Source organism: Canis lupus, chromosome 28 (assembly GCF_003254725.2).
Source record: "Canis lupus dingo isolate Sandy chromosome 28, ASM325472v2, whole genome shotgun sequence".
Classification (NCBI taxonomy): domain Eukaryota; kingdom Metazoa; phylum Chordata; class Mammalia; order Carnivora; family Canidae; genus Canis; species Canis lupus.
Window position 1 is genome coordinate 3,557,406 of NC_064270.1, and position 13,840 is coordinate 3,571,245.

At 41.7% G+C, this 13,840-nt stretch overlaps 1 protein-coding gene across 11 annotated transcripts; it reads left to right on the plus strand.

Annotated features, from left to right (window-relative positions):
- Positions 1-978: 978 nt before the first annotated feature.
- On the plus strand, positions 979-6,280 carry ZNF32 (zinc finger protein 32). Of its 11 annotated transcripts, none has more exons than XM_025466422.3 (4): positions 1,009-1,119; positions 3,076-3,119; positions 3,466-3,605; positions 5,298-6,280. In XM_025466422.3, exons 3-4 carry the CDS (start codon positions 3,536-3,538, stop codon positions 6,089-6,091), a joined length of 864 nt encoding a protein of 287 aa, XP_025322207.1. In that variant the 5' UTR covers positions 1,009-1,119; positions 3,076-3,119; positions 3,466-3,535; the 3' UTR covers positions 6,092-6,280. The 11 variants fall into 11 exon arrangements, with proteins under 11 accessions (XP_025322209.1, XP_048959630.1, XP_025322207.1 ...); XM_025466425.3 differs by having other exon boundaries at positions 5,340-6,280; XM_049103671.1 differs by lacking the exon at positions 1,009-1,119 and adding an exon at positions 1,175-1,409 and having other exon boundaries at positions 5,340-6,280.
- The last annotated feature ends 7,560 nt before the right edge of the window (positions 6,281-13,840 follow it).

A 13,840-nucleotide genomic window follows, 5' to 3' on the forward strand; every position in this document is an offset into this window, starting at 1 on the left:
ACATTTGAAGAGGCTTAGGGCATCTTTAGAGAACCTTTATCTCACAGATGCTCAAAAGCAATCTTACCCCTAGAAGTACCACACAACGGAGACCAAGGACTTCACTGCCTGTGTTTGAGTGGCACTTCACAGACGCCCCATAGGAAAAGAGCTCTTGCACCACGTGCTGAGTGATTATCAGAGCTTACAATTCCTCCACGTTCGATCACAACTCCAGTTAAGAAATCTAATTTGTTACCCTAGAAAATACTGTTTTCTCTCCATAATTCTAGAGTACATGAAGAACGACTTTTTCTGGGTTCACTCACGTACCTGCCTTTGCTCTGAAGGAACGGAATGAGGGTTGCCTGGCCTGCACCCTGGCTCTCCCAAGAAACTCACCTGGTGCCTGTTCTGCCACTTAACCATACCCTGGCCTCCCCACCAGGGTAAGAAGCCTATCCGGAGCCCTGCAGCTAGTCAACGGTGGAGCCCATGTGCAAATTCAAGACAAGTATCTTACTAAAGAGATCCGAAAGGAGTAACTCTACACCAGACAAGAGTATCCTCCTCCCAGACCCTCGAAATTCTCCGGTTGTGTCAAATGCTTCCCCCACAGTCTCTGCTTGAAAGATTTGCTCCTAGCTTCAGAGCCCAAACTGCAAAACATTTAGTCTTTGCTCATGCAGCAGCTCAATACAAAACCCTTAAGCACCCAAGGCTTTTCTCTCCACAAGACTTTGTTTCCTTCCACGAAACACTGCAAGAACCCCGGATTCCCGATTTCCTAGCCCAGCTGACCGCTTTCCTAGACTGCTATACCAGGCATAGCTAAACTGAGCCCCTGCGCAGCGCCCTCCCTCTCGGAACTACGCTGGTAGATCAGACGCCTCTGCCCAGAGGCCAAAGGGCATCTGCCTGAGGGCCCCGCCCCGTCGGGACCTTCCGAGCCCGAGCGGCAGGGCGCGCCGCCGGACTACGTTTCCCACAGTGCTCCGAGACGCCGGGACGCCCAAGGCCCGGGACCCGGCGGGCGGGCTCGCGCGCAGCCTCCTGGGAGTTGTAGTTCGGTCCGCTCGCGCCGGCGCTGCCGTGGGCTCGGCGCCGGCCTTTGTCTGTCTGCGGGCGCGCGCCGCTGCGGTGAGTGAGGCCGCGGGCCGGGTCAGTGCGCCCGGGCAGGGCGGGGCCGCGTGGGCGGGCCGTCGCCCCCGGCCCTCCGCGGCCCTGAGCAGGCCCGGCGGCCTGAACCCCGAGGGAGGCCGCCCGCGAGGGGAGAGGCGTGCGGCCCGCAGAGAAGGGTCCAGCTGGACCGGAGAGCGGGGCTCCGAGGTCCAGCACGCAGGGCGGGCCGGGGGGTCCTGAGGCGGGAGGGGAGGCCGTGCCCGCGGGAGCAGGGGCCCCCGACCGCCGCTCCGCAGGACCGAGCCTGGGTGAGGGCCCCGCGCCCTGGAGACGCGGGAGGGGGAGGCCGCAGGCCCGTGTGCCCGGGGGCCTGCAGTGAGGATTTGACCACACGGTCTGGGGAAAATGCCGCCTCTCCAGGGAGGGGGATGGGAGAGAAGACATTGTCAGGGTGGAGAATGGGAGAAAGGACCAAATGGATTCAGATGTGAATCACCCCTACCCTCATCTAAACCTGAGACTGTCGCCCAAGAGGTTCCAGAGACAGCAAAGTTTACCGCCTCCGCTAGGGCTCTCCTGAGGACTCTCAGCTTTAGGCCTTCGGTCTGCGGGTCCTCTCCGAGATCCTTCACATTTGGTTCTTTTATTCTCCCAAGAGTTACCTGATACGACAGTGTTATTAACCTATTTAGTTCCCGAGGAAATAGAGCCAGGGCTGTTTGGTTACTTGTCCAAGGTTGTATGGGGGTAGGGGAGAAGTCAAGGCAAGAATCCAAGGCTCTTAGGGCCTAATTCTGAATCTTTACAAAGGATAAATAACCTTTCTGGTAGGAAAAGCAATTTTCTATTAATAAAGCCACTTCTCCAAAATCTTCAGGAGATTATTTCCTCAGATTTGTGACCTAGGGAGAAAAATAAAATAATCTCCCTTTATTAACCAAGGCAGTTCCTGAGACACAGCTGAGCTTTTACTTGTTGGAAGATCTCATAGCATGTGGAGAGGCAGAGCTATAGATTCTACCCACTTGTTCTGACCAAACTAGTTGCTGGATTTCCTAGGGACAGAGTCCAACCTGAGGCACCAGGTTTTGTGCACTTTGCAGGGACTCTTGATGGATATGCAGTTGTTGAGCAGTAACACCCTGAACTAGCAAATGAATGTCCTATAGCATTCTGGTACCCTCATAAAGGATTCCTTTTTAGTTTCTGCTCCAAATTGGAGCTGAGGCCTCCAAATACAACTTTAAAATGCTTCTCCAGTCAAAACAAATGTAGCATAATATATAGTTGTCAAGACCAGGTGCTCAGGTTAACAAAACAAGAATTGTAATTATTTGTAATTATTTACTATTTCAGTAAATCAGGAGGCCAGCATTTTGATGAGATATATTGGAGGGAATATGCACTGAACCACTGCATAAAGTACAGATTTAGTAATTTGGGTCATAAAGTAAGGGGGAAAAAAAAGATACAGATAATATGGAGCAAGAGGATTCCTAGGATCTTGAAGAGTAGTAAAGTCTGGTCAAGCACTGTTATATTCTGTTCCATTTTATAAAAGTTCTCACCAGCTCTTTAGTGAAACTAGAGACCTGTCTAGTGTAAAGGCATAGACTTTAGATCTCGAAAGTCTTGAATTTGATCCTTTGTCCACCCTGGACTCCTTATTGGCTCTGAGAGTTTGGGCAGGTTATTTATCCTAGTTGGAGTGCCTTGGGCTTGGTTTTGAGAGTCTAAAGTAGGTCTTCCTCTTCCAAGAATTGACAAGTATTTACACTTAGAATTGGTATTCTCATATCTTGAAGAATAGGAGAGGGGTGGATCTGGATCTGGAATCTCCTAAATAATGTTAAAAGGTAAACATATGAGATCTCTTGCTTTGTCCTTATAACTTAGGGGGAACTGGAGGGGAGAGCTAGAGCCATTTTCATCTTAGAACAAATCATGAAGGCTGAAATGTTGTTTTTTTTTTAGATGCTGAGATGCTGAATTCCTTTCAAGGCTTGAAGGATAAAAGAGTAGGTGCTTAGGTCGGGGAAGGAAGTGGGAAATCCCAATCATATGCCAAGGCTAAAGTACAAACAAGAGTGACCATTATCTTGGGATTGGCAGGAAGAGATATATATGTTCTCTGCTTCCCCACCTCATGTTTCCACTGTGACTCATTTATGTGTGGTCATGGTACTTTTTGGCCAACTTCGCAGTTACATTATAAGTGATTACATCACGCCAATCCAGATTTCCTCCATTTACTCCTACCCCAAACTGCAGCTCCTATTGACTTTATGCTTCTCACCTATTAATTCTCCTGCCCTTATCTGTTGTTTTTGTTGTTCTGTTTTTTGTTTGTTTTTTCCTTTTCAGGTGTTCAAGAATAGCCCATGGAAGAACCATATGAAGAGGTGGTGATTAAGGTCATACAGCAGGCGTGGACATGTTTGGATTTCCAACAGCTACCCTGCTGGACTGTCATGGAAGATATGCTCAGAATGTAGCATTTTTCAGTGAGTGAGTCGGTTGATTGCTGAGATGACCTCAAATGACAATATTCAGTGTTCCTGTACTCAAGCACTGGTCAGCAGGCTGAGGAAGTAGAGGAGACATTCCTTTAGAGGAGTTTACTATTCCTGGGGACTACAGGGAAGGCCTGCAAGCCAGAATTAGAAATAACATTAGAAATAGCAAGAAAATGATCTTGATATGGAGGTAGTTTTGAGGTAGTCTCTGAAAAAAATGAATAAGCAGCTTTATATCTCCGCACAATCACTGAATAAGGGTAAGGCAAGAGAACAAGGAGGAAATCTTCCTAGGATGACTCCAAGAAAACTGTTAATAGTGATAAATGGACCCATAATAAAGTGCAGTAAGAGACTCAGATGTAGAGCAGTATGGAAAACACTGTCGGCATCTGCATAGGAAATATTTGAGAATAACTTCCAAGCCAAAATTGATTTCAGTTCCACTGTAGCTTAGTAGACTGAAATAGCATGGATATTAAGGGGGACATTTCCTTGGATCAGATTCTATAATTTTCCTACTTTGATCTAAGATATCAGACAAACTATTTAACTTCCTTGAGCTCCAGGCTCTTCATCTGTAAAATGGGACAATAAACTACCTTGCAGGGTTACTGGGACTAGAGATAACAGATGTAATGTATCAAAGATTCTGATACATATTTTCTGATGTCATGGTGCTTACTTGTCAGGACAACAGATTGGTGCAGAGATAGATTTCTCATGTATTGGTCTCTTCAGGCCCCAGTATCTAATTTTACAGTTTTTCTTAATGTAATGCCTCCAAAATTTTAAAGCTTTCAGCCCTACACAACCTGGATCCATACCTGTTTTGGAGTCAGATAAAACTTGGGTATGGGGCTTTAATATGTAGTTTTCTTAATTTTTTGAGCCTGTTTTCTTATCTACAAAATGGAGATAATCATGTCTACCTTACCAGATTCTTTGGGAGGCTAAATTAAACTAAATTTAGAGGCAGAATACTACTGTGGATCATGCCTGCATTCAATATCAACTCTACACTTAGCTAGCTCCAAGATCTGTGACAACCTCCCTATGCTTTCTTTTTATTTTTTATTTATTTATTTAGTTAGTTAGTTAGTTAGTTATTCATTCATTCATGAGAGACACAGAGAGAAGGAGAGGCAGAGAGACACAGGCAGAGGGAGAAGCAGGCTCCTCGCAGGAAGCCCAATGTGGGACTCGATCCCGGGTCTCCAGGATCAGGCCCTGGGCTGAAGGCGGCGCTAAACCGCTGAGCCACCCGGGCTGCCCCTTTTTTTTTAATTTATTTTTTATTGGTGTTCAATTTACTAACATACAGAATAACCCCCAGTGCCCGTCACCCATTCACTCCCACCCCCTGCCCTAGTTCGTTTCCCAGAGTTAGCAGTCTTTATATTCTGTCTCCCTTTCTGATATTGCCCACACATTTCTTCTACCTTCCCTTATATTCCCTTTCACTATTATTTATATTCCCCAAATGAATGAGAACATATAATGTTTGTCCTTCTCCGACTGACTTACTTCACTCAGCCTCCCTATGCTTTCATTTCTTTATCTGTAGCACTCTCATAGGATTGTTTTCAGGATTAAATTATCTATGCAAAATTCATAGTATAATGTCTGGCACATAATAAGCATTCAAAGCATTGTTTCTTTTTTCCCTATTCTTCTCAGCATATTGGTGCATCTTACATGACTTCCCTCTCATTTTACCAGATGTGATGACAGAAGCCCACCACAAATATGATCACTCTGAGGCCACAGGATCCTCAAGCTGGGATTTCCAGAATTCTTTCAGAAGAGAGAAGCTGGAACAAAAATCCCCAGATTCTAAGACACTACAGGAAGATTCACCTGGAGTGAGACAGAGGGTCTATGAGTGTCAGGAATGTGGAAAATCCTTCAGGCAAAAAGGTAGTCTAACCTTGCATGAGAGAATCCACACTGGTCAAAAACCCTTTGAGTGTACCCATTGTGGAAAAAGCTTCAGGGCCAAAGGCAATCTTGTTACACATCAGCGAATACACACAGGAGAAAAGCCCTATCAGTGCAAGGAGTGTGGGAAAAGCTTTAGTCAACGAGGTAGTCTGGCCGTTCATGAAAGACTCCACACTGGACAGAAACCCTATGAATGTGCTATTTGTCAGAGAAGCTTCAGAAATCAAAGTAACCTTGCTGTTCATAGAAGAGTTCACAGTGGTGAAAAGCCCTATAGATGTGATCAGTGTGGAAAAGCCTTCAGTCAGAAAGGAAGCTTAATTGTTCACATCAGAGTCCACACAGGCCTGAAACCCTATGCCTGCACACAGTGCAGGAAGAGTTTCCACACCAGGGGCAATTGTATCCTGCATGGCAAAATCCACACAGGAGAGACACCCTATCTGTGTGGCCAGTGTGGGAAAAGCTTCACTCAAAGAGGGAGTCTGGCCGTGCACCAGCGAAGCTGCTCACAAAGACTCACCCTTTGACCACTCTCTTCAAAGGAAGTTTTCTTTATGAATTAAAAGTACAAAATCCTCAGATCAAGCAACCTATCCAATTCTATGGAATGAATGGAGACTCTTTCAGAAAGACCATCATTGGGTAGGGCAAACTGACTTTTCCCTTTCCCCCCAAATAAGTATGAAAAATAAATGTCTTGTTTATTATCATTATCACATATGTTTCATAATTTGTCAGTTTATTTTGACCTAAGTTCCCAAAGTACCTCCATTAATCTAGTGCATACTTGGGAGATTGTTCTGTGTATAACATATAAATTTTAAATTTGTAAGTTGAACCATTAAATAGATCAGCTCTTATGAATCCAAAGTCTTCTCTTTACATATCCAAATCAATCTTGTATTGGATTCAAGACCTCTGGGAAGATATTCATCCCAAAACACTTGATAGCAAATCTTTATCATCTAGAGAGGTAAATTATATCAAAGGTCTTTGGGCACAGAAATGCTTTAGAAATACTGTGGCTTTGAATAGTAATATAATATTGGCCCCAAAGATACCTGATCCCATTTGAAGATGTATACAGGAATGTTCATATCATCCCAATTCATAATAGTCATAAACTGGACAAAACCCAATATCCAACAATACATAAAGTAGTATATTATAGTATGTTCATATAATGAAATATGACTCAATAAGAAATAACAAATGATACATGAAATAATATGGGAGAATCTCAAAGCTTTATGTTGAATGAAAGAACACGCATACACACACCAGGAAAAACTAATTAATAGAATAGAACTAATAGATTCAGCTAGTGGCCAACTATGGGAGGAAGAAACTGGGTAAGGACTGAAAATGGCACAAAGCAACTTTATAGAGTGAAAACATTCTCTATACCTTATTTCAGGTGGTGGATGCTTGGGTCTGTACAATTGTCAAGATTCACTAAGCTCAATATCTACAGTCTGCATTTTTTTTTTCTGTAAAGCATACTTCAGTAACAATGAGGCAGTTTAAAAATACTGCACACAAGTTCCTTAACACTTAACTCATGAAGAGATGGGGGGGTCTGTCACCTCCCCTTGAGTTTGGGTAGGGTTGTGACTGCTTCAAGCACAAAAAACAACTGATGCTACATGATTTCCAAGAATAGGTCTGAAGAGCTCTTTAAAGGTGTGAAAGTTTCTGCATGATTCTCTTGAGACACATACTCTGAAGAAAACCAGCTGCCATGTAAAAAGTCTATCTTGAGGCCACTATGATGGACAAGCTGCATATACATGCTCCAGTTGACAGCTTCAGCTGAGCTCCCAACAGACAGGCAGCATCAACTACCAGCCATGTGAGTGAGTTATTGTAGATGTCCAGCCAAGTGCAACCTTCAGGTGACTTGAAGCCCCATATGACATCTGACCAAAACTGTATGAGAGCCCTAAGTAAGCCTTCCCAAATTCCTAACAGACAAAATCATTAGAGAAATCGAAAGTTATGGTTTTATACCACTAAATATTTAGATTATACAGCAATAATAGAACATTTTCTAAAAGGATAAGATACTGTGAAAAGAAAAGGAAAAATCTGGAAGAACAACTTGAGATTTACTTACTGATTAAACCAAAACAGGAAATTATGATTCATGATTCATCAGAAAACAAGATTTAAAAGTAAACATTTCTTTTGACAAAACAGAAGGCAAAGTATAGATTAATTAACCCAGATACAAGTTACAACATGAAGAAGTAAATGCTGGTCTCCAGCAATCCTGCACTGTAAGAAATTTATTGGATAGATAGATACTCAGTAACAATGAGGCAGTTTAAAAACATTTCCCATAAATTCTTCAACACTAATCTCATGAAGAGATGGAGGTCTTTTTCACCTCTACTTGAATCTGGGTAAGCTTGTGACTGCTTCAGACACACACACACACACACACACACACACACACACACACACAGAACTAATGGCACATGACTTCCAAGAATAGATCTGAAGAGCTCTAAAGGTGTGAAAAGTTTCTGCATTAAGTACACACATATCTATATATAGACATCTTAGAATCCTGGTTCTGCAGAAAAGAAATGAGTAAATAAAGAGTAAATAGAAAATATAAAAGATCTTTTATAATGTTCTTTTTTTAAGATTTTATTTATTCATGAGAGACACAGAGAAGCAGATGCAGGCAGAGGGAGAAGCAGGCTCCCTGCGGAGATCCTGATGTGGGACTCAATCCCAGGACCCCAGGATCACACTCTGAGCCAAAGACAGACATTCAACCACTGAGCCACCCAGGTGCCCCTAAAATGTTCTCTTTATACATATGTTACTAAATTTCTTTAAAGATTGCTGGCTGCTTCTATTATAGTAATAACAAAAGAGAACACCAGATTAAGAGGACAATGTAGGAAGATCCTGGATTCACCTCTTCACACATAAACCTAATCTACAGCTACCTATGAAACAATTTCCTCTGGGGGGAAAAAAAAAAAACCAACAACTAGAAACTCACTGAGTGACTCCAATAGATAACACAAATAAGAAAAAAACTCACACTGAAGCTGGTAGGAGAAGTGGAGACAATTGCCATAAATCCTACCCTTGGTGCAGCAACCCACATTCAGGAGGGAACCCATAACCTGGAGCTTCTTTCTGAGGAGCAAAGACTTTGAGCCCCAAACTGGGTACTCCAACTTTTAAGACTTGAGACATGTGTCCCCAAAACATCTGGCTTTGAAAACCAACAGGACTCACATTCAGGAGACCCACAAGGCAAGGCTAGAGTGAACTGAAAAACAGCTCTTAAAGGGCTCTCACATTTGGACTTACCCCGGGACCAGCATGGAAGCAGCCAATCCAGAAGCATTCAGATTTCCGGTGAAAGAACCTTATTTTCTTATCTTAAAGTGATGGCCTGAGGCACAGGCATCTAATTTAACACACACCTAGGGGCCTTGCATTTCCAGGTATGGAAAATGGCTGGCACCATCTTTCCATTCTCCCTCTGCTTCACTTCAGCCCACTGCTGTCTCCCAGAAAAGAGCTTATAGCTTCCTCTGGCATACCAATTATTGCAGCTGTGGCCCAGGTGGACAACTCTAGTTGCGTGGCTCTGGTAGCCAGTGGGGCTTATGCTCGTGGGTCCAAAGGACTGTAACCAATGGAGAAATAAGTTAACTGGCTCCCACCCTCACGGCACAAGAGACAACAGACCAAGGCACTCAGTCTCTCTATGAAAGAGCCCTATTAGCTTATCTTCATAGATGTGGCCTGAAGGGCAGTATTCTAATTAAACATATAGGTAAGGGCACACTATAATTCTCTCCAGAGACCTCAGAGGGCAGTCATTATCTTCATTCTCCCTCTGCTGTGCTCCATAGCACCAGTATGTCCCAGAGAAAGCATGTCTCTGGTATGCTGGTTTTTATGTGTACAATCCAGAGGACACCCCTTGAACTGTCTTTCTCTAGTGGCCAATAGGGCTTGTATTCTTGTAGCCCAGGGGATTGTTACAAACAAAGAGACAGTTATTGGCTGGCCACCAACCCTAAGGCACTGTGCAGAGAAGAAATTGAAACCCCACCTAGTCTTTCTGGGAAAGAGATCTATTTGCTTGTCCTGGAACATCAGCCTGAGGGACAGGCTTCTGGTTTGGCATACAACTAAGTGCCTACTGAGATACACTAAGAGATGGGTGCTAGTGGATGCCATGTTCATGCTCTCTGCCTCACCCCAGGTCCCTGGTATCTCCCAGAAGGAAACTTGTATACTCACCTGGCACCTAAATATAAGTGACTGCCTGCCACCCAGGGGACACTTCTAGAGCATCTAGCTTTGGTGACCAGTGGGACTTACACTTGTAGTCCCATAGGACTATGTATATTTGCAAAAGTTAGAAGCTATTTCCTGAGCTGAACCTAAGTGCTGCTTGATATCCTACCCTTTGGGACACTGACAGGTCTTAGCACATCCTCTGCTAGTAGGAGGCACTAAAATAAAATAGGCTGCTTGGACAATCATGAAGGCTTGAGAGGTAACCAAGAGTTAGGGCAAGGCTTGCATGATAAGGCTCATCTACTACACAAGTCTACTTCATCAAGACTGGGAAAGGTAACTATTTTATCCAGCACATAAAAACCAACACAGAAAGAAGGAAAATGGAGAAATAGGGGAATATGTTCCAAATAAAAGAACAAGATAAATACTTCATAGATGTGGCCTGAAGGGCAGTATTCTTTTTCCCTTCAGGGGAAAAGTCCTTAATGAAATGGTGATAAGTGAGTTACCTGATAGGGAGTTCAAAATAATGGTCATACAGATGCTCACTGAACTTGGGAGAACGCATGAACACAGTGAGAACTTCAAAAACGGTACAGATAATATAAGAAGAAACCAAATAGAAGTCATAGAGACGAAGAATACAAGAAGTGAATTGAGAAATATTGTAGAAGGACGACTGGGTGGCTCAGCAGTTGAGTGTCTACCTTTGGCTCAGGGTATGATCCCGGGGTTCTGAGATCAAGTCCTGTATCAGACTCCCTGCAAGGAGCCTGCTTCTCCCTCTGCCTGTGTCTCTGCCTCTGCCTCTCTCAATCTCTCTCTCTCTCTCTCTCTCATAAATAAACAAATAAATAAATAAATAAATAAAATCTTTTTTAAAAAGAAAAATATTGTAGAGGGGTTAAATAATGAAGCAGAAGAAAGACTCAGTGAACTTGAAAACAGGGCAGTAGAACTCACCCAGTCAAAGCATCAAAAAAAGAAGAATAAAAAACAGTGAAAGTACCTTGAGGGACTTATGGGACAACATCATGTGGACCAACATCCACATTATAGGGGTTCTACAAGGAGAACAAAAAGAGGCAGACAATTTACTGGAAGAAGAAATGTCTAAGGAATTAACTTCCTTAATCTAGGGAAGGTAACATATCCAGAACATATCCAGGAATTCCAGAGTTCCAAATAAAATGAACCCCAAAAGACAACAAAATGCTTTATAATTAAAGGGTCAAAAATAAAAGACAAGGAGAGAATCCTAAAAGCAACAAGACAAAAACATCTTACGTGCAAGGAACCACCCCCCCCCCCCATAAAGGTATCAGCAGAAACTTTGTATGTCAAAGAAAGTGGCTTATATATTCAAAGTGCTGAAAGAAAAAAAAAACTGCCAACCAAGACTATCGTACCAGCAAAAGAAAAAAAAAAAAAAAGAAAGTCCTTCTTTATCCAGCAGGATAGTTTTTCAGACCAAAAAAAAAAAAAAGAGTTTTCCAGACAAGCAAAAGCTAAAGGAGTTCATTATTACTAGACCAGCCTTACAAGAAATGTTAAAGGGACTTCTTTAAGCTGAAAAAAAAGGGACACTAATTAGTAGCAGGAAAACATATGAAATTATAAATCTCACTGATAAGGTAAATAAATACATAGTAAAGTCTAGAAAAATCTAATGTAAATGTGGTAGATTAATCAATTATGAAGCAATTATGAAGGTTAATAGACAAAAGTAGTAAGAATAACTATAATAATTATAACTATAATAATTAGTTAAGGGATACACGAAAAAAGTATAAAATGAGACATCAAAAATAAAACATGTGGGGAATAAAAAAAAAAAAGCAAAAAAAAAAATGGGGAATGAGAAAAATCCAGAGTCTTAGAATATATTCAAATTTAACTTACCAACTTAAAAGACTATTACAAATTGTTACATGCAAGCTTCAGAAAAAGAAATCTAACATACCACCAAAGAAAATAATCAAATCATAAAGAAGAAAGCAATGGAAGATAGGAATAGAGGAACTACAAAACAGCAGAAAACAATTAACAAAATAGCAGTATGTACATCCCTATCAAATTACTTTAGGTATAAATGGACTAAATTATCTAACCAAAAGATATAGAGAGGCTGAATGGTTAAAAAACAAGACCTAGGGGATCCCTGGGTGGCGCAGCGGTTTGGCGCCTGCCTTTGGCCCAGGCAGGCGGGCTCCCGGTGCATGGAGCCTGCTTCTCTCTCTGCCTGTGTCTCTGCCTCTCTCTCTCTCTCTCTGTGACTATCATAAGTAAATAAAAAAATTAAAAAAAAAAAAAGATTTAAAAAAAAAAAAAAAAAACAAGACCTAGGGATGCCTGGGTGGCTCAGTGGTTGAGCGTCTGCCTTTGGCTCAGGACGTGATACCAGGGTCTAGGATCAAGTCCCACATCAGGCTCCCTTAGGGGAGCCTGCTTCTCCCTCTGCCTATGTCTCTCCCTCTGTGTGTGTCTCTCATAAATAAATAAATAAAATCTTTAAAAAAAAGACCCAGGGTGCCCAGGTGGCTCAGTCAGTTGAATGTCCGACTCTTGGTTTCAGCTCAGGTCATATCATGGGTCATGGGATCCAGCCTATGTCAGACTTCACACTTAATGAGGAGTCTGCTTGAGAGTCTCTTCTTCTGCCCCTCCCCTCAGCTCACACACCTGCATACACACACCCTCTCTCTATAAATCAATCAACCAATCTTGAAAAAAAAAACAAAGACCCATATCTATACTGCCTACAAGATACTCCAGATGTAAGGACAAACACAAACTGAAAATGAGAAGATGGAAAAAATATTCCATGCGAATGAAAATCAAATGAAAGCTGGAGTAGCTATACTTAGACAAAATAAACCTTAAAACAAATACCAAAATCAGAAACAAAGAAAGGCATTACATAATGATAAAGGGGTCAATCCAACAAGAGGATAAAACATCTGTAAACATTTATGCATCCAATATAGGAGTGCCTAAATAAATATATAAAGCAGTGTTAACAGAAATAAAGGGAGAGACAGACAACAATGCAATAATAGGGGACTTTAATATCCCACTTAGATGATACAGACAGAAAATCAGTAAGGAAATATGGCTTTAAACATGTTAGACCAGATGGATTTAACAGATATATAACTTATATATAAGACTATGACAGATATATACAGAACATTCCATCTAAAAGCAATAGAACACATTCTTCTCACATGTGGAACATTCTCTAGAATAGATCATATATTCGGTCACAAAGCAAACCTTAATAAGTTTAAGACTGAAATCATATCAAGATCTTTTCCAATCACAATGGCATGAAACTAGAAACCAATTACAAGAAGAAAATTCACAAATATGTGACGATGAAACTGAACAACCAATGTCAAAGAAGAAATCAGAAGGGAAATTTTAAAAATACCTTATGGCAAATATAAATGAAAATAGAGCATACCAAAACTTATGGGGTGCAGCCAAAGCAGTTCTATGACAGAAGCTCATAGCAACAAATGTCTACATCAGGGAAAAAATGATCTCAAATAAACAATCTAACTTTACACATGAAGGAACTAGAAAAAGAACAAACAAAGCCCAAAGTCAGTAGAAGAAAGGACATAACAAACATCAGAGGAGAAATAAATAACATTGAGACTAAAAAGATAATAGAAAAGATAAAGGAAACTTTATCTTTTTTAAAGTTTGTTCTTTAAAAAGATAAACAAAACTGACAAACCTTGGTGAGCAAAACTCACCAAGAGAAAAAGAGGATTCAAAATCAGAAATGAAGGAGGAGATATTATAACTGATACCACAAAAATGCAAAGGATCACAGAGATCTACTATGAATAATTATAGGCCAACAAATTGGACAGCTTAGAAGAATGGATAAATTTCTAGAAATACACAATCACCAAGGCTGAATCGTGAAGAAACAGAAAATCAGGGATCCCTGGGTGGCGCAGCGGTTTGGCGCCTGCCTT